The following is a 27,652-nucleotide window of genomic DNA, read 5'->3' as shown; positions in this document are numbered from 1 at the left end:
CCTGTGCTGTGTGCAGGAAGGGTGTCGGAGTGAACTCCATTCAATGTATCATGTGTGCTGAGTGGGTTCATCAAAAATGTAGTGGTCTGAGAGGGTCATTAACCAGTGTGGCAGCTACAGTCAAATGTAAGGTGTGCACAGAGGGAGCTGCAGATGGAGGAAATGTTGAGTTGGATCTTGGAGACGGCGTGAAGCTGGAAGGTGTGAAAACATTTTGCTACCTCGGAGACATGCTGAATGGAGAAGGTGGATCAGACTCGGCAACAGTTGCCAGAGTGAGATGTGCATGGAAGAAGTTTCGGGAACTGAGTGGCATGCTGATGAGGAGGGGAGTGTCGTTGAAGCTGAAAGGAAAGGTGTATGCTGCATGTGTGAGAAGTGTTATGATTTATGGGAGCGACACATGGGTAATGAACGTAGAGCAGCAACGAAGGTTGGAAAGGGTGGAAATGCGAATGGTTCGATGGATGTGCGGAGTATCGTTGAGAGAGAGGAAGACAAATGATGAATTGCGAAAGATGATGGGAATAGAGCCTGTGATTGATGCTGTGAAGAGGAACAGGTTGAGATGGTTTGGTCATGTGTTGAGGAAGGATGAAAGTGACTGGTTGAGAAGAGTGATGAAAATGAATGTAGAAGGAAGTAGAGGACGGGGAAGACCGAGAAAGACTTGGCCAAAGATGGTGGAAGAAGAAATGCGGGCAAGGGGGTTAACAAGGAGAGATGCAGAAAATAGGGCAAAATGGAGAAGATTGTCATGGGGACCGCCACTCGGTCACTCGAGCCGGGAAAATGGCCTTGAAAATGCATGTTGTTGTTGTTGTTGTTGTAAAGCAGAGTTAAGTGCAGACAATTCCTCCGAGTGGGTGGGTTGATCAGATTCAGGAAAGCAGAGGATATAGCCATGGTGTGGGCAGAGAATTGGCAGATGCAGTATATTATGAGGGAAATCAGGTAATGGGGTGAAAGAAAGGTGATAAAATACAAAAAACAGTTTTTTGATAATGCATCACGGAATCTGTGGATCGTTGCAGATATGGGGTTTAAGTGGTTAACTCGGTGACAGGCAGTAATAAGGAAAACGAATAAGATTCAAGGTTTTAATCAGTGACAATTTGTCGATTGAAGAGGTGTTGACATTGTACAGGAATCGAGTGAGGGCTCACCTTGATGGTGTCCTTTTCATCGCAGTATTTGAGGAACGACAGCCGACACCGATTGGGTTCCGAGCAGAAACATCAGAGTGATTACATCGTTAGATAGGCCAAGCTATGTGGTGGTTGAGCGATAATATTTTTTCACTTGATTGACGATTATGAGATGACCACAAATATTCAAGATAAAATATATGCAGAAAAGTTATTTCACGAGACTGGACAAGAAGACAAGGTCAAGTATACCCAAGATTGATAAGCAGATAAGCAGTATGAACTTTACCCCCCAAAAATGCTATATTTTGCATATAGTGGGTTTTACTTCATGACTGTCAATGAGAATTACCAAAGGTAATCAGTTTTACTTAACACCTTGACATTACCTCTTTGGAACGTATGCGGCGGCTTGAAACCTTGTAGTAATAATCACCATGTGTGCCCTCACTGCGGAAATCAAGCGTGCACATTTCCAGCAGGGCACGGACAGACTTGTCGGAATCAAAAAGGATGTACACATACCCTGCAAAGCAAATAATACAATGTAGAAACAATCGGACATATCTCCAATCTGTACGAATACTGAGCCCCATGCAAAACGTTACAACTTTAAAGATGTTAAAATTAAGTACAAAAGAGGTGCAGGTACAACATTTTAGTGCAGGTATGATGGATGGGCAGAACGCCCATCTGCATCAAAGTTTTGCCAAGCAAACAGAAGTCGCATCAAAAGTTACTCTTTGAGGAAATAAAGTACCAACTCTATCCGACAATTTAAATTGATCACCAAGTGCAAGAAAATAGTTAACCACATCTAGGTGCACAGAACAGCAGGGGTTGGAGGGGGGGGGAGGAGGGGGGGAGGTAGGGAGGGAGGAAGGGAGGATGTGGGAGAAAGAAAGTTACCATGCACAAAATGAAGTCAGTAGCATTAAAAAAAAAAAAAGTTTAAATGCTGGCCAACCAAACACGAGAAAAAAAAAAAAATCTCAACTGATAAAACCAACCAAGCATTCAGTCCAACCACGATGCTAATGGCAGTAAAGGGTACAAATGCAAGGGGATTCGGCTGGTTGGGGGTTGTTGGCAATCGAATCAGTTGTTGAAAAGAGAAATTACATTAAAATATTAAAACATTCCACTTTTTTGCCGACAAACCAAATGAGGGCTTGACATGAAACTCGACCTCATCTATTGAAAGATCACTTCACACCATAATTTGAAGAAATGCTAAAGTTGGCCAGTTGGGATAAATTAAGTTACAAACCCCACAGCAGTGCAACCACAACCACGTGTAGAAGAAATAAAGCTCATACTGGTACTTTCACCAACCTTACCTTTGGGCATATTGCCTTTTGGTGGAAATCGCGGGTGCCTTCCATCCTTACCAGGCCACTCCACAATGACAGAACCGAATATTTTGAAAGTGTTGACGAGTCCAACTGCAGAGGCATACAATCCTCAAAACAAGCCACAGATTTATCAAAAATATAACTTTCTATGGTCATGTAAATGGCACAGAAAAATTCAAGTATACGTTTCCACCCCCTCCAACTACAGGAAGGGGACATTAAAATGCGCTCCGTCAAATCGACCAACCGACCATTTGTGTATGCGATATTTCAAAAACCGTTGAACATTGAGCTTTCAAATTCCTCATGACAGACGTGATTAGATCACAGCTGTCATTGCTCGAATTATGTTGCCAGGCCAACCATCTCAGTAACTTAGCTTGTGTATGTGCGGTATTTCAAAAAATGTTCAGATTTAGCTTTCAGATTACGCAGATCTATTGCTCATACCACCCAAATGGTTGGGTGTTACGGTTTGGGACCTTTTTCTTCTTCCTTCCCCCACACCCCCCTGTGAGTTAGACCAAGTGGTTTGATCCATGGGTATAAAGCCTATGATTGGCTGTGGGGCAGGGGAGTGGCCAGGAAGGTGATTCAGAGGAGTGAGTGGCCATTTTGGGAGAGGGCTTATGGCAGAGTGCTTTTCGGGGGTTGTAGAGTGTCCAGCTGCAATCTCTCGACCGGAAGGGTGACGTTGATCGAACTCTTGTTGCCTACTCCTACCCTCTCGTGCTGGGCCTGCACTGGGGTCTACCACTAGAACCGCCTTGGGGCCTACTCGTGGACTTGCCTACTCCTACCCTCATGCTGGGCCTGCCCCGGGGCCTACCGTTGGGCCTGCCCCAGGGCCTACCGTGGTGCCTACTCTTGGACCGGCCTACTCTTGGACCTGCCTACTCTTGGGACCTGCCTACTCTTGGGACCTGCCTACTCTTGGGACCTGCCTACTCTTGGGACCTGCCTACTCTTGGGACCTGCCTACTCTTGGGACCTGCCTACTCTTGGGACCTGCCTACTCTTGGGACCTGCCTACTCTTGGGACCTACCTACTCTTGGGACCTACCTACTCTTGGGACCTGCCTACTCTTGGGACCTGCCTACTCTTGGGACCTGCCTACTCTTGGGACCTGCCTACTCTTGGGACCTGCCTACTCTTGGACCTGCCTACTCTTGACTAGCCTATTTGGGTTTTTCCCTCTCTTCTCCCTTCTTTGTTTTATGTGTAGGAAGAGATTTTTCATGTGATAATCTCTAAATAAAGACAGTGTGATTGAAGGCTTGGTTTGGTGTGCTTCAGGCCGTAACATGGGGACTTCGAGTATCGGCTCCTTGTCGGTTGGGTTAATGTGCACAATATTGGGAACATCATCAAATTTGTCGATGAAAAGGAGGACTTCATGTACAGCTATTCACACATCTGCCAAGAGTTAACCATTTGAATGGCTACCACACATTAAACGGTGGGGAAACGTTTTTTTGAACATTAAAAACGAATCTTATGGGGTGAATGGTTAATTATCTGGTTAGTTATATCATAATTGCATGTTTTGTAAACACCAATATGTCTGCCAAGACCATTTCTTAGGACCACACCCTCCCCTCAACCCCTCGTACCACTGCTTACTTGTTTATACATAATGTTGATCAGACAATCACAAACAAAACACGAAAAAAAAGGGAAAAAAAGAACAGTCACTTTGTCAGATTTGCCCGAACAGCTGTCAGCTGCGGTGGATTTCAGTTCGGCGGATTTCAGTTCGTCCGTATGCAGTCGTGTCGCTGCAGACAATATTCATCAACGTCAGATTCAGCCGACCAACTCTCCTTTGTGATGGCTTCCAAAGTAGGACACTATTTGCTGCTTCTTCGTACCCGAGGACATGACACTAATCTCAAACGCCTCTTCCTCACATCAAATTTTTTTGGCAAATTACCATATATGCTTTTCAATGCTTTTGCGAGACCATCAGCAATGCTTTTCAAGCCGCACGATAAGAATAAGAAGATCAAGTTGATGATGACAATGGTGATGAAGATGCTCACCAGCAGCTGCCGGCTCCCACCACATCTCGCTTGCTAACGCTCTCGGACAACAGCAAGATGAAAAACAGAAATGGTCGACCTGTCGTTAGAGTGCCGTATTTCAAAGTGACCGTTGATCCCAAGAACTACTATTACAGTTTGCTTGCACAATACTGCCCGTTCCAGTCTGAACACAAGCTGCTGGATAAATTCGACACAGCGAAAGACGCTTTTCTGGCAAAAGAAGAGAGACCATAAAACAGATGTCAAACTTGCTGGAGAAACACCAAACATGCGATCAACAGCTTCAAGTTGCTGTCAAACAGGCACACGCTTTCATGGAGCTTGAAAATTACGAACCACCAGAAGCTGACCCCGATGATAACCAACCGGAAGAAACTAATAGACGACGCCATGAATATTGGGCAGCGCGATCTCTTCAATTTAATCACGCGAAGCATTGAATGCCAAATGAATGGATCAGCGAATCGAGTCAAAATTTTCATCACTGTAGGTGCTGGAACAAGAAAGACATTCGCCCTCAAGCTGCTCAAGGAACAAATCCAGCACCATTACGGCAGAGACAAGATAACTTTGAAAGTTTGACGGGGTGTCGCTGCTAGACTTGTCAACGGCTCTCCACTTCACTACATTTTGAAGCTGCCCGTTCAGAAGGATGGCAAAATTCTGAACATACTGATGCTGACTGGCAACTACTTGAGACGTATGCGAATGCAATGGAAGGATGTAGCGTTCCTGATTGTCGATAAAATCTCAATGGTTCCCTTTGAGATGCTCTGCATGATTGATCAGCGTCTTAAGCAGTTGAAGGACAGCGAGGAACATTTCGGCCGATTGAATGTTCTGCTGTTTGGCGACTTGATGTAACTGCCACCAGTGACAGGAAACGCCATATTTCAGCAACCTGAGTGAATGCAACCAGGAACACATCTGTGGCGAGTGTTCTCGTTTTGCGAGCTTATGCAAAACGTGACAAGGAGAAATGACATTCGCTCAAATGATATGATAGTTGGAACAATCAAACGGGAGCATTTGGACCTACTCTTGAGGAAGCTGAATGGCAACGCCACAGGTGAATTCAGCATCGAAAAAGCCTTGCGAATTCACCTGACAATTCTGCAAGTGGACAGTCACAGCAAAGCGGTGTTGAATTACTATGCAAACCAGAATGTCGTCATGACTACCATTCATGCACAGGACAAGATTGTCAACTCGACATGCAATTTGGAAAATGCAGATTTGCAAAAGTTGATCCCTTCTGAAGTGAATAAGACTGGCGGATTGCCCAAAGAGCTCAATTTGGTTCCGGGTGTGAAGGTGATGCTGCGCCACAATGTGGACACAGAGGACTGGTGAACAGAGCAATGGGTCAAATCACGGAAATAATTTGGCTACACTTCCGATGAGCGCAGATGTATGCCGAAGACATCCCAGTGGTGATGATTGACTTTGGTGATATTGGCATCCATCAAATTGAACTAATGTCATCGCAATTTCCTGCAAAATATTCCTTTGGTACTGCCGAAAGGCACATGCTTCCACTGATCCTCTGCTGGTCATCAACAGTGCACAAAATGCAAGGCTTTACCGTGAACGCTTAAGTCATTAACTTGGGCTCAAAGTGGTTTGCACCAGAGACAGGTTTATGTGGCTTCAAGTCGAGTCAGATCGCTGGATGGACTATGTTTGGAAAAGTTGTTATTGTGTAGTTGGATTGTGCGACGCTTACATCGGGCAATACTTGCAATCAAAACTCATTGGTGGAAATAGAAAGATAGCGTAAATTGCCCGATTACAGAAATCGAATTGCAATAAAACACTTATTTTGATGAAACAGAAAACTTTGTGTTTTGTATTAGGAAAAATGAAGTATTACATTTTGATATACTTTACAGATACAAAAACAAGGAACATTTCATTCAGAATATTAAAGACTAGATAAAAAAAAAAACTAGAAGACAAGTAAAAAAAAAAGAAGAAAAAAAAAAAGAGTTTTCGGGCTACACATTTTTAAAATGCACTAAAAAAGAAAATTAATTTTCTTTGCCAATTCCTTTAAATTTCAGAATTTTGCATTCATTCATTCATTCATAATATGCAAAATAAAAGTGGGTGGCTTAAACTTCAATTTCTCACAAAAGGACATTCGTTCCGAATCAAAAAATTGCGGTTACCGTATCCTTTAAGCCACCCACTTTTATTTTGCGTAATACGAATGAATGCAAAATTCTGAAATTTAAAGGAAATAATAATAATAATAATAATAATGCATTATATAATAATGCAATAATAATAATGCATCATAATGCACAGAAATGGGAAAGAAAATTTATTTTCTCTTTTTTAGCAGATTTTAAAAATAAAAGTGTGCAGCCATAAAATTTGTTTTTTTCGTTTACTTGTTCAAGATACATTAGTCGGCGAGTAACATGATTTAACATAGGTTTTCGGAACTGCCTTGAGAACGGGCAATAATATCCTTTCCGAAATTTGAGGAGACAGTCAGGTTGCTTTTGGCACGACATCTTACCGCGATACAAACTCCACCAACTGATGCACCGGCATTATTGTGCGTGGCTGAGGTAGTGATTAGTGTTGTATCAGAGTGCTGTGCGATAGCTCTTCGGGGTGAAGCTTGGTCTGTGCTCTTGGATAGACTACATCGCAGCAGTACGCAATCAATCGAGGCAGTTCCTCCTGATCACAGAGAAGATAGCGTTCGTACATTCATCTGACCAACAATGAAAGGACGTGAGGGTCAACAGAAGCCACGCACAGGACTCGCTTCGGCAGCATACCCTCCTTGCGGGTTTAGAACTGTTGCGTCATGATCATCGACCATCCTGCTTGTGGTGAAAGGAAGAAAAGCAGGGGCTCTAACTCTGGTGATTGTGTCTGTCTATCATCATGATTTTCAATGAGTTGCAGGGCTGCTGCATACGGAGATGGGGTCGTAACTCCTCCAACCATGGGTTTTCGTCAGTAGGCCAGATGTTTTCCTTCAAAAGGTGGTGTCATTATCGGTCTATGGGCATTTCCTCCCACAGCCACACCACCAGGTGTTTAGGTGCCCCAACCCCTTTTAAATGTGCTTTATTTCTCATTTGTGTATTTGTTTGATTTTTTCTTTTTGTTTCCTCATTTGCCTCGCAATCTACGCTCGTCATGAACGTCAAGGTTGTTTTGAATCGAAACAACAGTATACACTAGCCAGTTAATCAATGGCCACCGAATGATGCCACCCAAGCGAATTTTTTTTTTTTTGGTTTTTTTTTTATACAAGATCGAGGCTCGTGTAAGAGCCAACATTGATCACAAAAACACAAATTGACACATAAAACATACGATAAAGGGAGCGGGAGACAAGATGGGGAGAGGGGGCAGCACACAAGTACATCATTTGAGAGAGATCTGTGGGAGGGAGAGGGGTTGTGGGGGAAGAGGCATGGGAAGGAGGGGGGGGGGGGGGGAGGTGAGAGAGGTATAAAACATAGACACCGCTCGGACTTCCAGGAAAGAATTCGGTATTTCAAAAAACTGGATCTGGGGTGAATTAACAGGGGTAGAAGAGATCAAGGTTTTGGATGGGGGAAGATAAGAGATGGTGATGAACAGCTGTTTTAACGACTGAAGAGTGGGATTGAAGAGTGGGGGGGGGGGGGGGGGGGGGTGGGGGGGTTGTTCCAGAGGCAGGAGAAAAGAGAAGGAAAGAGCGAAGGTGAACTGAGAGTCTTTATTTTGGCAGTTTAACCATAAGAGGGTTGCAGGCAGATGTCGTGCGACCTGCAGGAATATTTGGGGGACAGAGCACAGACAGAGCTGGGGGAGCTCGGCCGGAGAGGAGTCGGAAGAAGGCAAAGACCACCAACCTGCCTGCAGTGAGTGAGTGAAAGGCCCTCGGAGTTAGCTTCGTCGCGGGAGATTACAATGATTATGAAAGCTTTGGTTTCAACAGCGTGAAGCCGAGCTAGGTGTGATGCCAGAGCACCAGCATTCCATTCAGCTGGGGATGAAAGCCTTGTATGTGGTGAGAAGCTCAGGTGTGCCAAAGAAGGACTTTAGATGACGGAGGATGCCCAGTCGGCGACTGGCTTTGGAGGCCAGCTTGGAAATGAAACTTTCCCAGGAAAGATCATGACAGATTGTGAGAACCAAAAGCTCGAGTGACAGCTTCTTGGAGAGGATCGTTGAGAAAGCAGATGCGAGGGTTGTCCAGTCGGTCTTTTCAGAGAGACATAGTAACAGAGATTTGTCAGGATTGAAAGACATGTTCCACTTGTTTGACCAGTCTGATTTTTTCCAGGTCTGCAGAGAGTGAGGAGGCTGCAGACTGCCGATCTGAGGGATGAGGAATGGGGTGGCAGAGAGTGGAGTCATCAGCAAAGAGATAGAGACGATGTTCCAGAGTCGGAGAGATTTCCTGTAACTCGTAATTAATTAATCGTGTTCAGGTCCGCGTGTGCGGCCTTGTACCTCCGTCGGTGTTTGTTAACTTAAGTCCCCTACCTCGTCTTTTGCTTGGTTCTTCGATTTTTCCCTTCTACCCCGAACATAATACTCTGTCTAACATTTTAAATCCCCCCCCCCCCCCCAAAAAAAACCAAAAAACATGTATTTTCCTTTCTCCACCTGTGCTGTTGTCTCATCCTGTACTTCTGTCCACAGAAGTTGTTCGCCCCACCCCCATTATCTCCTTGCCATCCACCTTTTGCCCTGTTCACGTGACTCGTGGTTGTCCCTCTCGGCCCTCCCCCCATTGGTATTTTCTGCATATAACATTGTTCATGGTTGTTTAAATATTATTTAAATGTTTAAACTTTCCCCTTCAGTGTTTTATTCAGTGGTATATTACAACACGCTGTTTTCTTCCTATTTAAAAGGCTTTTTTCAATTTCCTCTCCAACCCATTGCACTTCAAAAAAAATAAATTCAATCTCTTATACGTCTCCCTCACTACATGTTCTAAATTCACATTCATTCCATCCCTCCTCCATCGTTCTTAATCGGATTGCTAACTTGAAAATCACAATAAACCCAATTTGTTATCAATGTTCGTCTTTCATTAATCATCCACTTTCTAAACTCCCCTCTTGCGCCTCCCCTCCAAATCCCCCCCTTGGCCCTCCACTCCACTCCTAAACTCCACCCCCTTGCCCCTCCACTCCTAAACACCCCCCCCTTGCCCCTCTACTCCAAAACTCCCCCCCCCCTTGCCCTTCCCCTTCTAAACTCCCCCCCTTGCCCTTCCCCTCCTAAACTCCCCCCCTTGCCCTTCCCCTCCTAAACTCCCCCCCTTGCCCTTCCCCTCCTAAACTCCCCCCCTTGCCCTTCCCCTCCTAAACTCCCCCCCTTGCCCTTCCCCTCCTAAACTCCCCCCCTTGCCCTTCCCCCCCTTCCTCTCCCCTCCAAATCCCCCCTTGCCCCTACACTCCCCCTTGCCCCTCCCCTCCAAAACTCCCCCCTCACTCCTCCCCTTCAAAACTCCCCCCCCCAATCAAATCTCCCACCATACCATTCCTCTCCAATTCTCCCTCCTCCTCCTCCTCCTCCTCCTCCTCCTCCTCCTCCTCCTCCTCCTCCTCAAAGCTGACTCCTCCCCACTTCATCTCCCTTCTATCTCATACCTCCACCTCCCCCAACCTTCTACTTTCCTCTGCCCCCGCTCAAACAACCCCTCACTGCGCCTCATCCCTTCACCATCAAACCTTTCGTCCTCCGCATCTTTCCCTTTCTTGTAACTCTTCTGTAATCTCTGACAGACTATCAACTGCTCTCCCTACCTCCCCCTCTCATCCTTCATCTTACCCGACCCCTCTCCTCCCCTGTCCTGTCCTGTACCCGATGCTCCCCCTCTCTCTTCAACGGTATGGACCTCAAACATCCGGGGCCTTCGCTCAAACCTGACTGATCTCTCCATACAGGTTGCTTCTGACAATCCAGACTTGAACTGCTTAACAGAAACTTTCCACCTTCAAGATGTCTCCGATTCCTTAATATCTCTTCCTGGTTACTTCCTCCTCCGGTATGATAGACCTGAGCCTCGTCCTGGTGGTGGGGTTGCTATCTTTATCAAAAACTCTTCCTCACTCTCCTTGCACTGCCCTCTCTCCACCTCACCCCCAGGAGTACCTCTGGCTTCGGCTTCCTTTCCGCTCCCACCTTTTGTTCATGTGTTCTGTACAGTCCTCCAAACAGTGATGACTCCATTTACATTTCACTGTCTGACACTGACAACATGGCCCAACTTCTATACACTCATCCCAACTCTCTTCCTCATATGTGGTGACTTCAACTGTCATCATGCCAGCTGGTTGGGTATGGGTTCCTCTCTCACCAGTCATGGCACCTCAGCAAAGGACTTCGATCACTCACTGGGATTGACACAATCTGTCAATTTCCCGACCAATCTCAGCCAATGCAGTATCTTCTCTTCTAGACTTGATTATGACAAACTTCCCTGCTCATGTCTGCTGCTCTTTTTCTGCTCCAATCGGTTCTTCTGATCATTTGCTTGTTAAAGTGGACATCTCTCTGGCCATTCTCAGAGAGCCTCCTCAGCGTCGACGAGTCTGGCATTTCGCTCAGGCCGACTGGCACGGTCTTCAAGCAGCCATCAATCATCTGGACTGGTCTCCCATCTCCACTGCCTATGACATCAATTCTTCCTGGGAATTCTTCCAAAGCAAACTGCTCTCTCTCTCATGCACAGATTTATCCCATCTCGTCTTCAGTTGTCTTACCCTTCCTCCCATCCATGGTACACTGAATCTTGAAACAACTTGCCTTTGCCTCTTGGAAGGCAAATCCAACTGAAGGCAATCTCAGTTCCTTCCACCAAGCTCAGAACAAGTGTGTGTCTACCCTCAGGAGTGCCAGGAAGCACTATCTCTCCACACTCAAGAATGAACTCACAAAACCTGTCTCCTTCCTCCAAATCCTGGTGGCATCTGGTCAAATCCTTTTCTGGTGTTTGTTCCCCCTCCATCCCCTCCCTTACCTCAAATGGCTACACAGTTGACACCGCAAGTGACAAAGTCGAATGCCTCAACTCTGTTTGCCTCAAAATCTTGTGTCCCAAACCCGTCTCTCTGTTCCCTCCTTTCCCAGTGGAACCCAACTGCTCCTGGACTCTGTATCCTTCTCTCCTGACAAGGTGGAGGAGTTTTTGTCAAACCTCGACTCTGATTCTGCAACTGGACCAGACGGCATCAGCCCACGGGTCCTAAAATCCTGCTCTGCCGCTCTATCTTACCCTCTATTTTGCTCAATGTTATCTGCCAGCATCCTGGAAATCAGCAAACATCACCGCTTTACACAAAAAGGTGCAAAAACAGATCCTTGCAACTACAGACCAATCACCCTGCTCCCAATTATCAGCAAAGTCATGGAATCCATCATGCTTCGGATATCAAATCCTTCCTCTTCTCCAATGGCTTGATCTCCGATCAATTTGGATTCAGACCAGGACATTCTACGCTGGACATGCTGCTTCTGCCGTCTCAACAATGGATGGAGGTCCTCAATGCCAAACAGGAAATCAGAGATGTCTCCCTTGAAATATCACGTGCCTTCGATACTGTCTGGCACCCAGCTCTGCTCACCAAACTCTCCTCCTATGGTATCCATGGAAATCTCCATGCATGGCTTGCGGACTTCCTCTCTGGTCGTTGTCAACGTATGGCCCTGAATGGATTTCTCTCATCTCCCCTTCCTGTTCAGGCTAGAGTTCCCAAAGGTAGTGTTCTGGGCCCTGTGCTTTTTCTGGTCTTTATCAATGATCTCTCCGACTCTGGAAAATCCTCTCTATCTCTATCTCTTTGCTGATATCTACTCTCTGCCGCTCCATTCCTCTTCCCTGAGATCAGCAGTCTGCAGCCTCTTCACTCTCTGAAGACCTGAACAAAATCAGACTGGTCAAACAAGTGGAACATGTCTTTCAATCCTGACAAATCTCACACTCTTACTATGTCTCTCCGAAAAGATCGACTGGACAACCCTCCCATCTACTTTCTCAACAATCCTCTCCAAGAAGTTCTGTCGCTCAAGCTTTTGGGTCTCACTATGTGCCATGATCTTTCTTGGGAAAACCACATTTCCAAGCTGGCCTCCAAAGCCAGTCGCCGACTGGGCATCCTCCGTCGTGCGAAGTCCTTCCTCGGCACACCTGAGCTCCTCACCACATACAAGGCTTTCATCCGCAGCTCAATGGAATACTGTTCTCCCCTATGGGCCGGTGCTCCTGTCACACCTAGCTCGGCTTCACGCTGTTGAAACCAAAGCTTTCAGAATCATTGGAATCTCCCACGATTAAACTATCTCCGAGGGCCTTTCACTCACTCACCACAGGCAGGTAGGTGGTCTTTCTGTCTTTTCCGACTCCTCTCCGGCCTGCTCCCCCAGCTCTCTCTGTGCTTTGTCCCCCAAATATTCCTGCAGGTCGCACAAGATCTGCCAGCAACCCTCTCATGGTTAAACTGCCGAAATCTCGGCTCTCTGCTCACCTTCACTCTTTCATTCCTCTTTTCTCCCGCCTCTGGAACAAACTCCCACACTCCCTTCAATCCCACTCCTCCCTCCAGGTCTTTAAAATAGCTGTTCACCCCCATCTTTTAGCTTCCCCCAACCAAAACCTTGATCTGTTCTTCCCCCGCTAATTCACCCCAGATCCACCTTGTTTGAAATTCCAACTTCTTTCCTGGAAGTCCTGGCAGTGTCCATATGTTTTATACCTCTCCCATCCCCCCGTTCCCATGCCTCCCCCACCCAAAGCCCTCTCCCTCCCACAGATCTCTCGATGTCCCTGCTCTCAAATGTTGCGTTTGTGTCCTTTCCCCCTCTCTCCCCATCTTGTCTACCGCTCCCCATGTTATATGTTTTATGTGTCGGTTTGTCTGTGATTAATGTTAGCTCTTTCACGAGCCTCGATCTTGTATACAACAAAAAAAAAATCATTGATGAAGACTAGAAAAAGCACAGGGCCAAGAACACTGCCTTGGAGAACTCCAGCCTGAACAGGAAGGGGAGATGAGAAAAACCATTCAGGGCCACACGTTGACCAAGACCAGAGAGGAAGTCCGCAAGCCATGCGTGGAGATTTCCATGGATACCATAGAAGGAGAGTTTGGTGAGCAGAGCAGGGTGCCAGACCGTATGAAAGGCACATGATATGTCAAGGGAGACAGCTCTAATTTCCTGTTTGGCATTAAGGACCTCCATCCATTGTTGAGACAGCAGAAGCAGCATGTCCAGAGTAGAATGACCTGGTCTGAATTCAAATTGATCTGAGATCAAGCCATTGGAGAAGAGGAAGGATTTGATGTCATAGTCCAGGAGCCAGAATCTGCTCAAAATGGTTTCGTGCAACACCCACTACACAGTTGGTTTGTCACTTCCAGGTGATTGGGGAACATCTACAGAACAAATCCAGCCCTGATGTACAGTTGAATTGTGGCAGCAACAATAAATGGCAGCCACTTTTCTATTAGGGGGGTGGTGTCCGAGGCGTAAATCTGAAATTTTGACGGATTTCATTTATTTATTTTTTCTCTTAGCCCCTACAGGCTACATACAGGGAGATATTATCCCACCGACAGAGGATACTGTCCATGCTTGTGAACGGTTCATATGCTCCCTGTACACAACCGCTCAGGCAGCAGGTGACATGGTGGACGAAATCAGATATTGGATGTTCTGCCAGAAAAGGCAGAAGAGTGAATGCCTACCACCAACGTCTGACAGTATTAGGCAACACATTTGTCGAGCTAACGATCAGTCATTCATCTGGAAGAAGTCATTGCTCCCCAACCAAGCACAACCAAAGCCAGATGGTAATGGATGGAACATCAAAGATGGAACTCTCCAGCCCACCCTCATGACGAAAGACCCTGCTCCAGTTGGACTAGTTGAGCTGACCGCGTGCAAGTGTAAAGTGTCTGCATGTCAACGCAGCCATATATGTGCCTGCAAGAACAATAACATGCCATGCACAGAAGCCTGCACTTGCATGGGAGGTGAACAATGCAAAAACCCAAACGAAGAACCGACCACAAGCGACTCAGAAGATGATGATGATGAGGAAGATTAATGATGACATTTTCGTGATTTTATACCACTTAGAGAATGATTCAGAAGCAAAATATGTGTTTATTTTAATAATACAACAAATAACAGTTATATGTTCACATTGTAATGTTCAGTGAATGACTATGGTTATGATACGCAGCCAGATTTCAGCTGGTGAGATATTTTTGCTGAGCTTACTTGTGGACTTTTGGTCATAACAGGAGTGGGGTTGATGATTTAAGGGGAAATGAAATCTAGATTTTTCTGACTACTTAAGGATTGTCCAATTTTGTTTCTTGAAAAGATCATAAAGATATATCGTATTACAACCATAACCGCATTTGAACAACAAAGATGATATTGCATAATTAGTCGAAAAGCAAAAACTACATATTTCAGCGATTTTGTGTGTTTTGGGTATAATACAAGGTATAATAATAATAATATTTTTTAAATCATACTTGAACAGCATAACGAAAATCCCCTCATACTTCCCACTATCCTTTTAATTATAATATTGAAGAATCCATATTGGAAGAGCTGAAAAAACAAAAATACCAAAAAAAATAATCGTCAATTTCGAGCTTTACGCTACCCCTTAATAGAAAAGTGGCTGCCATTTATTGTTGCTGCCACAATATAACTGAACATCAGGGCTGGATTTGTTCTACAGATGTATCCCAAGCACCCTGAAATGACAAACCAACTGTGTAGTGGGTGTTGCACGAAACTCATTTTCTCAGCCTCTCTTGAAAACTGGCTCCTGGACTATCAGAAGCAACCATCGATTCCATAACCTTGCTGATTATTGGGAGCAGGCCGATTTGTCTAATTGCAAGGATCTGTTTTTGCACCTTTTTGTGTAAAGCGGTAATGTTTGCTGATTTGCAAGCAGATGGCAGATGACCTTGGGCAAAAGAGAGGGTGAAGAGAACAGAGGGTGAGATACAGCGACAGAGCAGGATGTTCGGACCCGTGGAGTGATGCCGTCTGGTCCAGTTGCCGAATCAGAGTCGAGGTTTGACAAAAACTCCTCCACCTCGTCAGGAGAGAAGCACACAGAGTACAGGAGCAGCTGGGTTCGACTGGGAAAGGTGGGTACAGAGAGAGATGGGTTACTGGGTTAGGGACACTAGATTTTGAGGCAAACACAGATTTCGGCTTTTTCACGTGCGGAGTCAGCTGTGTAGCCGTTTGAGGTAAGGGAGGGGATGGAAGGGGAACAAACACCAGAAACAGATTTGACCAGATGCCACCAGGATTTGGAGGAAGGCGACAGGTTTGAGAGTTCAGTCTTGAGAGTGGAGATGTGTCGTTTCCTGGCTCTCCTGAGGGTAGACACACAATTGTTCCAAGCTTTGTGAAAGGAACTGAGATTACCTTCAGTTTGGATTAGCCTTCCATGAGGTGAAGCCAAGTTGCTTCATGGCAACTGCCTCACCACAAGATTCAGTGTACCATAGATGGGAGGAAGTACCATAGATCATCCCAACTCTCTTCCTCATATGTGGCGACTTCAACTATCATCATGTCAGCTGGCTGGGTGTGGGTTCCTCTTACACCAGCCATGGGACCTCAGCAAAGGACTTCTGCGACTCACTGGGACGGACACATTCTGTCAATTTCCCGACCTGGACACATTCTGTCAATTTCCCGACAACTGAAGACGAGATGGGATAAATCTGTGCATGAGAGAGCAGTTTACTTCGGAAGAATTCCCAGGAAGAGTTTATGTCAGAGGCAGTAGAGATGGGAGACCAGTCCAGATTATTTATGGCTTCTTGAAGACCGTGCCAGTCAGCCTGAGTGAAATGCCAGACTCGTCAGCACTGAGGCGGCTCTCTGAGAATGGCCAGAGAGATGTCCACTTTAACAAGGAAATGATCAGAAGAACCGATTGGAGCAGAAGAAGAGCAGCTGACATTTGCAGGGATGTTTGTCATAACCAAGTCTAGAAGGGAAGATACTCCATTGACCGAGACCCGGGTCGGGAAATTGACAGAATGTGTCCGTCCCAGTGAGTCGCAGAAGTCCTTTGCTGAGGTCCCATGGCTGGTGTAAGAGGAACCCACACCCAGCCAGCTGACATGATAGTTGAAGTCGCCACATATGAGGAAGAGAGTTGGGATGAGTTGATAGAAGTTGGTCCATGTCGTCAGTCAGGGAGATGTAAATGGAGTCACTATTTGGAGGACGGCACAGAACACATATGAACAAAAGGTGGGAGCGGAGAGGAAGTCGTAGCCAGAGGTTCTCCTGGGGGTGGGGTGGAGAGAGGGGAAGAGAGTTTATGATTAAGATAAAGATTTGATTTTGAAGCACTGGCTTTCATCTGAGGTTCTGAGAAAGATTAGTTGAGGGCCTCAACCTCAGGTGTGGTCCGTCAAGACTGAGCAGCAAGAGCTATATCCCCCACCCCTAACCAGAGCTTCACCACCAAAATAGAGTTCCCCGTAGCAGCTGGAAACCCACCTTGTGCAGCGGAATTCTAGCTTGCTTCTCCCATCCAATCCAAGTAAAGTTGCTTCACTTAACTTGACCAGGCTGGACCAAGTCTTTTATTCCCCACATATTTCAACCCTCTCCCTCTGTCAAACACTGAGATGTCATGTTGTCATTAAGGATAGGTTAATTAGCCAGCCATAGAGATGAGGGTCTTGGAATCAGCCCGGCGATGCTGCCATGCAGCACATAGAGATGGCATTGGGAGGGAGAGGTGTACAATGATTGATTAATTGCATATTAAATTAAAATCAACAATAATCGTAAAATAATTTCTGAAACAATTGGCTAATAGCATACCTAAACCACCAGCGTTTCATCCGAAACGAATTTTTTTTTTTCAATGAAAATCATTGATCAAAAAAAATTGCATAATTAATCGATTCATAAAAAAATAATCAATCGATCAATATATCAAAAATATCCTTTATATCCACATCACTTGGTCACCGTCGTGTCCGAATATCAGCTTCCGAGCTCAAAAGTTGCCTGAGATATTGCCCAGATGAGAAAGAAAATAATTATAAAAGATTAATAATGAAAAAAAAAACTCAAACATAATAATCTTAAAATAATTAAACTATTAATCAATTGGCTAATAGAAAACCTAAACCACCACCATTTCATCCAAATCTGCAACTAAAAAAAAAACAGTCATTCATCGAATAATTAAATTATTAATTGATTAGTCAATAAAGCAAAAATACCCTTTACAGCCAAATCACTTGGTCATTATCGTGTCCAAATATCAGCCTCCTAGCTAAAAGGAAGGGTGAGATATCGCCCAGACAAAAACAAGAAAAAAAGAAACCAGAGGGAAAACAGAGTACTCCCTTTCAGCACGCGTCATCGCCGGGCCCCCTTCTGTGCCCAGCGATGACGTCATGCAATGCCTGGAGATGGAATAGGAAAGGAGTGGTGTACAATAAAATAAATAAATTTTAAAAACGAACGTGTAGGAAATTCAGAAGATGGAAACTGGACAAAGGGAAGTAAAAAGGAGAGAATGCTCAACATTATAGAGAAGTGGAATCGGTGACAAAGAAGATGGAGATCGAAGTGAATGAGAAGAGAATGTATAAGGAAATTAAGGAATTCAAAGGTGAAATGTATGAGGATGGGTGTAAAACTAGTAGTGTCATGTAAAAGTAACCACAGGAATAATATGGAAAGCTGGAGAAAGTGGAGAAGTGAAATTAACTGATGGAGGAGTGACCAGTTTGAGGGACAGAAGGCAGAAACAAAGGTATAGGGACAAAGCTGATACTCAAGGTGCCCTGCCTCTTCAGTGACTGACTGACTCGCACACAAAATTGCTGACAAGGTTGCCATGGCAACAGAATTCAAGCAATCACAACCACAATCTAACCAGGTAGAGATAATGTCATGAGGAATAGATATCTGCCATATGAAAGCCAAATATTTAACATTTTTTGAAATATCGAGTACATAAAAGTACATGGACGGATGGCCGGCCGGTCGGTCAGAGCCCATTTTAATATCCATCTCTGACGGAGGGACGGGGGACAAAAAGCACCTCAATGGGAAGAAGTGTCAGGATATGGTAAGAGCACACATTGGGGCCACATTACATCAGGTGGATGTACATGAGACGAGGGTGTAATAGGTGGGGACGTTTAAGGTGAGTGGTGCGAGCAAAACAGTGATGCCAAAGTAACCAAAGTCGAGAAGAATGGCAGATTTGTTTGGATTTTGGGGGAGAAATGGCTGCATAGGGCCTACGGTCCGAGGAGGAAAGACTCAGGGAAGTGCACGTGTATGAATGCTAACATCAAGTGCGATGACGTTTCAGGATGTGAATGGAACATTGTGAAGAGGTAAATGGTGGACTCCAGTGTAAACTAAGCAGTATTACAAGACTGATTAGAGCGATTCGACATCTATAGACCAGGTAAAGTTCAGATATGGCATTTGTGAGAGCATGACTGGGAAAAATGTCAAAATGCAAGTTAAGTTGGAAGTGGTGTTGTGATAGATACATGTAGTGAAGAGGAAAAGAGCCTGATACATGACCAGAGCATTGGGTGGTGGGAGGAGGGGGTAGGGGGGAGCAGTAGAGGGTGTATTAAAATTGTAGCATCGTCCACTGTTCTCATTGGGGGACAAAAATATAAAGAGTGCTGTTTACTGACATCACAGCTGCCTAATGACCTAGTCATTGCTGTCAAGACCTCTCCCACATGATTTGTGACCCATGAATTCCTATATTATTTTGCATGCAGCTTGTGGCTGCTGGTTGTGTCATTGTTGGGAGCACAACAGCCACTGATGCAGTGCTCCCTGGTTCCAAGAAGCTGGTACTCATTTTAAACAACCTCGGAAGGATGACAGGCCGAGTCAACCCACCTGGTGTTGTTTAACGGCACAAGGTCTCAAACTCAGGATTCCAAGATCAAGCCAGCCACCTTCACCGTTAAGCCAAAACCAGGCATTTGAATCCCTACGAGCATGGCATTGGCTTCTGCAGTGAATATTGCTCCTTTTTAAACATTGCTAGCTTTGCAATATGGGGGCTGACGTCACCAAATGAACATCCTCATTAGCAAATAAAAAATTATTTTCTCTTGAATGCTGATTATATATAATTCACAAGTGTTGAGCAAAGAGATGTGAGAGTGAAAGCCAATTGGATCAATTGCAGATCGAGATAGCAACATGAACCACAAAATGTTTTGGGATTTAGCCTCAGCCATATGCACCACAAGGGAGTACATTTGATTTTTTTTAATCCTCTCCCTCCCCCCAGTGGTAAACCACAGTAAGACTGCAAATAGAGGCTATAGTATAACAAGAATCGACTCAGGAGTTAAAGGGTTAATGAACCAATCCGTTATTCTTATTGCACGTTTGGAATAACACCAATGTAAACCCAAATTTAGGTTGGCCAAGACAGTTTAGCAGGGCCTTGTCCCCTCCACCTCGATATTTCTCTGTTAAATGTATTACCTCTACCACTGAAGATGGGAGGAGGTTATGTCTTCAACAGTGTTAGTTTATCTGCGAGCAGGATATTAAAGGTTATGGATGGATTCTGAATGCTGCATGTGTGAGAAGTGTTGCGATTTATGGGAGCGAGACATGGGTAATGAACGTAGAGCAGCAACGAAGGCTGGAAAGGGTGGAAATGTGAATGGTTCGGTGGATGTGTGGAGTATCTTTGAGAAAAAGAAAGAAATGATGAATTGCGAAAGATAATGGGAATAGAGCCTGTGATGGATGCTGTGAAGAGAAACAGGTTGAGATGTTTTTTTTGTTTTTTTTTGTATACAAGATCGAGGCTCGTGAAAGAGCTAACATTAATCACACGGAAAGACAAACCGACACATAAAACATATAACATGGGGAGCGGTAGACAAGATGGGGCGAGAGGGGGAGGAACACAAACACATCAGAGCAGGGACATCGAGAGATCTGTGGGAGGGAGAGGATTGGGGAGGGGCATGGAAAGGGGGGGGTGGGGGGGTGGGAGAGGTATAAAACATATGGACACTGCAAGGACTTCCAGGAAAGAAGTTGGAATTTCAAGCAAGGTGGATCTGGGGTGAATTAGTGGTGGTAGAAAAGATTAAGGTTTTGGATGGGGAAAGATAAGAGATGGTGGTGAACAGCTGTTTTAAAGACCTGGAGGGAGGAGTGGGATTGAAGGGAGTGTGGGAGTTTGTTCCAGAGGCGGGAGAAAAGAGGAATGAAGGAGTGAAGGTGAGCAGAGAGTCTTGATTTCGGCAGTTTAACCATCAGAGGGTTGCTGGCAGATATTGTGCGACCTGTAGGAATATTTGGGGGACAAAGCACAGAGAGAGCTGGGGGAGCAAGGCCGGAGAGGAGTCGGTAGAAGACAGAAAGACCACCTACGTGTCTGCGGTGAGTGAGTGAAAGGCCCTCGGAGATAGCTTCATCACGGGAGATTCCAATGATTCTGAAAGCTTTGGTTTCAACAGCGTGAAGCCGAGCTAGGTGTGAGGCCGGAGCACCGGCCCATCGGGGAGAACAGCATTCCATTGAGCTGCGGATGAAAGCCTTGTATGTGGTGAGGAGCTCAGGTATGCCGAGGAAGGACTTCGCACGACGGAGGATGCCCAGTCGGCGACTGGCTTTGGAGGCCAGCTTGGAAATGTGGTTTTCCCAAGAAAGATCATGGCAGATAGTGAGATCCAAAAGCTTGAGCGACAGAACTTCTTGGAGAGGATTGTTGAGAAAGTAGATGGGAGGGTTGTCCAGTCGATCTTTTCGGAGAGGCATAGTAAGAGTGTGAGATTTGTCAGGATTGAAAGACGTGTTCCACTTGTTTGACCAGTCTGATTTTGTCCAGGTCTTCAGAGTTTGGTCATGTGTTGAGGAAGGATGAAAGTGACTGGTTGAGAAGAGTGATGGAAATGAATGTAGAAGGAAGTAGAGGATGGGGAAGACAGAGAAAGACTTGGCTAAACGTGGTGGAAGAAGAAATGCGGGCAAGGGGGTTAACAAGGGGAGATGCAGAAAATCGGGTAAAATGGATAAGATAGTCATGGGGCCCACAAGGCTAACCCCCACTCCAGCAGGGAAAATGGCCTTAAAATGCATGTTGTACTGTTGTATGGATGGATTCTGACAATTTGGTGGGGAGGATGTGTGGAACAAGGACGAATTGATTAGACTTTGGTGAAGATCAGGATCCGAGAATTTTAGCGATTCTTCAACATCGAGTGATAGGCTTAAAAACAAAATATAGTAGAATTAAATAAATGAAGAGGATAATAACTAATTAATTGACATTCTGGGCCAGATATCTCAGCTGGCAGAGCACTGGTATGGTTCACCAGAGGACTTCGGTTTGATTCCTGGTAATTTTCCTACATATGTCAATTAAACAGCAGAATGTTTCAAACAATTATGGATGGGTCATGACAAATTTGTGGAGTTGGGTAAGTGACAAGCTGATTGGATTTTGGTGTATTTGAGACATCAGGTTCTACTCTGTACTGCATCGTGGCACACAGGCCCATGATCTGACTGAATCAGTCGCTGTCGTGACCACCGACGGGGTTCGAACCAGGCAACTTGATGAACCTGACAGCTGCAACAATACATTGAGGTGGCCATCTTCGTGTTCTGCATCTTCATGCAGAAGTGGGATCCATTTTAAAATTGTATTCTTCTTAATACTTGTGCTATGGAGAGCATTTCAGCTGCAATATTCAAGTGATGGGAGCTATGCAATGTTGGTTTCTTCAGACTTGTGTAGCAAAATTGCTTCTACATTAAATCAAGACATCTGGTGCATTTTCAGAATGACCATGTATCATGCACGTGTTGCTGTTGGAAATCACTGACCAAGAGGAAATTAGCAACAAATTCACCCAACAGGATTCAAACTATGAAACACTTGCCACCAACCAAAATTTGAATGGGACTTTAAGACAAACTTTCAGGCAAGCTCAGGATATTCAGAGGGATTCACTGGCTGCAGCTATCATACTAAAATACACCATTTGTCTGTCCGTCTGTCTGATTAATTTTTGACGCCAATACATTCCGTCCTTACTTATCCAATCTCAACCAAAGATTGGATAAGTTCATTCATTCATTCAATACATTCCGTCCTTACTTATCCAATCTCAACCAAACTTGACAGGATAACCAAGGGATACATAATGAAGGTTGTAGCACATTCATTCCCCCCCCCCCCCCCCTCCTCAAGGGGGTTTTCCCTGCCATTGCCGTCAATGGGGTTGCGTGTTGGTGTATAGCCATATGAAGTTAGCTTTATCGTGGCGTTTTTCCAAAGATTCCAAAGACGCTTTGAATAACAAAATGAATGATAATCGCATATTAATGTTATCACAAAACAATACGAATACTAATAGTCTCACTTTCTCAAGGCATTTTTCCTGCAGTGATAATGTGTATAAATAGCTTATAGTTATAATGGTGTTTCCGTGGGACTGGCTTCCTGGCTTCTGCAGGTAGTAAAAATATTATAAACCACAAACACGTATGCTCAGCTTTTTAAACAGTCGCTAATGCTCTTTATAACACCAAATGAAGAAATTTGGAGGAATCCCAACATCCGTGAAGTAAGGTTTACTTACAGAACTGAGCTAAGATCTACTGTAATCTATGTAACCCACAAATGTTGGGTTAATAACATGGCCCTTTCTGCCGCTGCCGTGGCATTTTTCGTAGCGAACTTTTGAAACTCGCTTCTGCTGTTCGATACGAAACTAAAAGGGAGAAGCTCGGGTTGTGCTCCTTTACCAAGCAGCTCGCTAGCGCTTGCCCAGCCAGCAGTTTCTTCATGGTTTTGAATGGAATGCTTGCTCAAAGGCTTAAACCACTTGGCGATCTCTCCACAAGAAACTTGGTAAATGTCGTAGCAAATCGAACATGTTATAATGGCATGCATGATCTGATCCAACATGTTATAATACCATGCATGGTCTGATCCTTTCAATGACATCATCTAACATGTTATAATGTCATGCATGTTCTGATCCTTTCCATGATCTGATCTAACATAAGTAATAATAATAATTGGCAATAATATAATATGCATAATAACATGACTCCCCCTGGCACTCCCATAGTGAGCAGGTGTACTAAGTTGTCCAAATAAGAAAAGCATTGAGGATTGCAAAAGCAAAAATTTGGTCAATTAAAAAATTTTTTTTAACCAATATAAACATTTGAGTACCTTCGCTTAAAGTCAATGAGAAACTTGCAATTAGGCAGAAACGTTTGTGGTGGTGCCAAGTTTCAACAAAACTTACCTTCTGTCATATCCCAAGGAACACCACCCAAAAAGACTTTGGGAGAAAATATTGGGTTCTTGAAGACATGAGAAGGAAGAGATCCACACCAGGTGCAGGTTGCTTCACTTACCGCTTAAATGAAAAAAAAAGAAAAAAAAAAGTCATTTTTACCACCAAAGCACAAAAATGAAAAAAACATTTTTTTTTTTTTTTAAGCAACAAAAAAAAAACCTTGCAATTGCTTGGATCATGAATCAAATTTAGACTTCTTCCTAAAATCCCTCGACATTAGGGTTAGAGCCAACTAGACCCAAATTGCTGCTCTGTCCAGAACACTATCAGCCATCTCTCCACTTCAACCACAATCAACCTCTTCTCCTGCCACAACACATCTGCAGTCTTAAAAAGTCGAAACTGCTCTTTCAGCACCAGGGATTTACCAATTTCACATGTCTTAACAAATCTTCCTGTCAAGCTTGCATACACACCTGCAGCCTGTCAGTGCCAGTCTTTCATCCATTTAGATATGCAAGAGATACATGACCAGAATCACTCCCTCGCCATCTTCCTTTCCAAACCCTCCACATATTCACACCCACTTGGATCCACCTCCAACTCTGCTCTATCAAGGTACACACAATATCCCTGCTCGATCCCCTTCCCCTCCAACATGAAGCTCAATTTCTCTACTTTCCGACCCACATTACCTCAGTCTCAGGAAAGGTCAGGTCAGGTCAGGTCGGGGAGCATGCGCCGGAGCAGAGCGTCGCTGCATCCACTTTCCGACGGTACTCCAGGGGCCTCAGCCTGTGGGATGGCCAGGCTCGGCCTGGGCCATCCCCCAGGCTGATGCCTGGCCCATCGCTCTCTCTCCTTGAGATCTGCTGCAACCACGTGGCATGTTAGCCTCCTCCACTAATGAGGCTCCCTTGCTGAGTATCTGGTGAGCTGGGTCACCGTCCGGAAAACAAGCCACATGCCCATACAGTCACAGCTGATGCTCACGGACCATACAGGAAACAAATCTCATCTGAGTCTCTCTCAGCAACCGCTCGTTGGGCACAAAGTCCAACCAGCGATAGCCAAGGATTCTCCAAAGAGACCTGCTTCCAAAGGAGTCAAGTCTCATTCTCTAGCCCTTGGTAAGGGTCCAAGTCTCGCATCCGTAGAGCAAGACTGGAAGCATCAAGGACTTAAAGACTGACATTCGTCCTCCAAAATAGATACCGACAGCACCACACCAGTGAATGATCCAGTGAATCCATGACTCCCTAGGCCCGACCCAGACGTCTATCAACCTCTGGCTCATAACATGCGGAGACATGAATAACACTGCAAAGGTAAGTGAATCTCTTTGTGACCTCAACATCTTTGCCACAAACAGGCAGACAGGAACGCAGCATCAAAGATGTCATTGAAAGCCTGGATCTTGGTTTTGACCCAGGAAATCCGTAATCACAGCAACTCCGCCTCCTCATTCAGTGCCTGAAGGAACCCTGAACCCTGAAGTGCCTGAAGAATATCAAGCATCTCCACAAAGATGACTGCATCATCTGCCAAATCAAGGTCAGAAATCGTGATACTCCCAAACAATGCACCGCAGCCTGACCTCTGACATCCTCCCCAGAACCCAGTCCATACAAGCGGTGAAGAGTGTGGGAGCCAGTAAACACCCTTGTCAAACTCTAGCAACAACTGGAAATAAGTCAGAGATGGAGCCACCACACCTCACAGCACTCTCAGTACCAGAGTATAGTTCAGAGATGAGATTGATCATGATCCAAGCGTTGTTGGCACCCCACGAAGACGAAGAATCCTCCAGAAGGCATCCCGATTCACCGAATCAAACGCTTTGTGGAGATAAACATAGGCTGAAAACTCAGGAAAATCCCAATGAAATTCAAGATTTCCCAAAAGTTCCCAACCTCTGCCTTCAAACATAGCTGTATTTGGAAGTTGTTTACAACGTAATGCATCATTCTCAATCACAAAGCCTTTTTGTCAATAAATCCACAATATTAGCTCATGCTCTCAATCAACAGGATTGTTATATTTTGGTCAATCTCACATGCATGATACATGAAACAAGTATACCAGCAGTAGGCATGCAATACAGGCACAAGCACCTGGAACATTTTATCACAGGAGCATGTAATATTGCTTACCTGTCAAAGCTGGCAGGGAAGGCAAAACAAGAATCCAGATTTCAACTTTCAATAGTGAATGTGAATGAATGCCTTGAAGGAATTCAATAGCAACTGAAGTGGTGTTTAAATGCAAATCAGTCGCATTAAAGGCAAAGTAAATGTCAGATGCTTTGTAACCAATATCGATTAGAGAGCAACAACACTGCATTCAGTCATTTTAACACAATACAAGCAGTGACACTCATCCACTTAGGCATAACATAACGGGTAATCTGCAGTAATTGAGTGTCGATTGGACTTTTGTTTAATAGCAGGTTGTGGGGGTTTTTTGTCCTCAATCTGTGCAAACCTTTGTGCACTCGAGACCCACACACATGCAATTGAAACCAACCCATCATCCTCATCTGCAGCAATGCTCTTGCATGTTTAAGTATACCGAGCTAAAACTGCAAATTTTATTTTTGATGTAAAAATTTGTGAAGCTCAATTTTTGGACCATTTCATGCAAGTGCACAGTGGGAATCAGGGTAAAACAAGGATCAACTAGAAACTAGACAGTATTCATAGAATACTTAACCTGCAGTTAACTTCGTGCCAGCAAACTTCTGTTTTTGAAGGGATTTTTATATTTGATCCAATATGGCTGCCAGACCACATGAGCGATGACATCATAAATTTATATTCTCTATTATAATTTTTTACGTAGATCACGCTCAATAAATTTCAAACTGATCAGACCAAGTGTTGTCCCTGTCGAATGACATCATAAGGCACCAATGACGTCAATGTTAACACTTATTCCCCATATTGAGATCTTTACAATGAGCAATGTTTAAATTTTTTTTTTTTTCCCCCCCCCCCCCCCCCCCCCCCATTTAGTGGTTTCGGAGATAGAGGTGCAATGTTTTTCGGTTTTTCCACAGTGGCGTCTGTACCACGTGACCTACGACGTTAATTATGAAACACACACGGACACAGACAGAGACACACACGAGACACACACGGACACGAGACACACACGGACACGAGACACACACGGACACGAGACACACACGGACACGAGACACACACGGACACGAGACACACACGGACACGAGACACACACGGACACGAGACACACACGGACACGAGACACGACACACACACGGACACGACACACACACACACACACACAGGGACGGACACACACACACACACACACACACAGGGACGGACACACACACACACACACACACACACACACACAGGGACGGACACACACACACACACACACACACAGGGACGGACACACACACACACACACACACAGGGACGGACACACACACACACACACACAGGGACGGACACACACACACACACACACACAGGGACGGACACACACACACACACAGGGACGGACACACACACACACACAGGGACGGACACACACACACACACAGGGACGGACACACACACACACACAGGGACGGACACACACACACACACAGGGACGGACACACACACACACACAGGGACGGACACACACACACACACACAGGGACGGACACACACACACACACACAGGGACGGACACACACACACACACACAGGGACGGACACACACACACACAGGGACGGACACACACACACACACAGGGACGGACACA

General features: G+C 45.1%; 1 protein-coding gene across 3 annotated transcripts in view; it reads right to left on the bottom strand.

The window, feature by feature from the left end:
* The window catches only part of LOC137422248 (cytoplasmic polyadenylation element-binding protein 1-like), a 61,415-nt gene that overhangs the window by 18,070 nt on the left and 15,693 nt on the right, over positions 1-27,652 (bottom strand). For all 3 annotated transcript variants that reach the window (XM_078771849.1, XM_078771850.1, XM_078771851.1), the window contains exons 7-9: positions 23,878-23,991; positions 2,489-2,593; positions 1,538-1,674 (exon numbers count right to left, since the gene is read on the bottom strand). In XM_078771849.1, coding sequence (XP_078627975.1) covers positions 1,538-1,674; positions 2,489-2,593; positions 23,878-23,991 — 356 coding nt within the window. The remainder of the gene's footprint in view (positions 1-1,537; positions 1,675-2,488; positions 2,594-23,877; positions 23,992-27,652) is intronic.

The sequence above is a fragment of the Myxine glutinosa genome, chromosome 2 (assembly GCF_964187855.1).
Source record: "Myxine glutinosa chromosome 2, kmMyxGlut1.1, whole genome shotgun sequence".
Classification (NCBI taxonomy): Eukaryota; Metazoa; Chordata; class Myxini; order Myxiniformes; family Myxinidae; genus Myxine; species Myxine glutinosa.
Note: the sequence above shows the minus strand (reverse complement) of the source record. Positions and strands in the feature narration are given on the sequence as shown.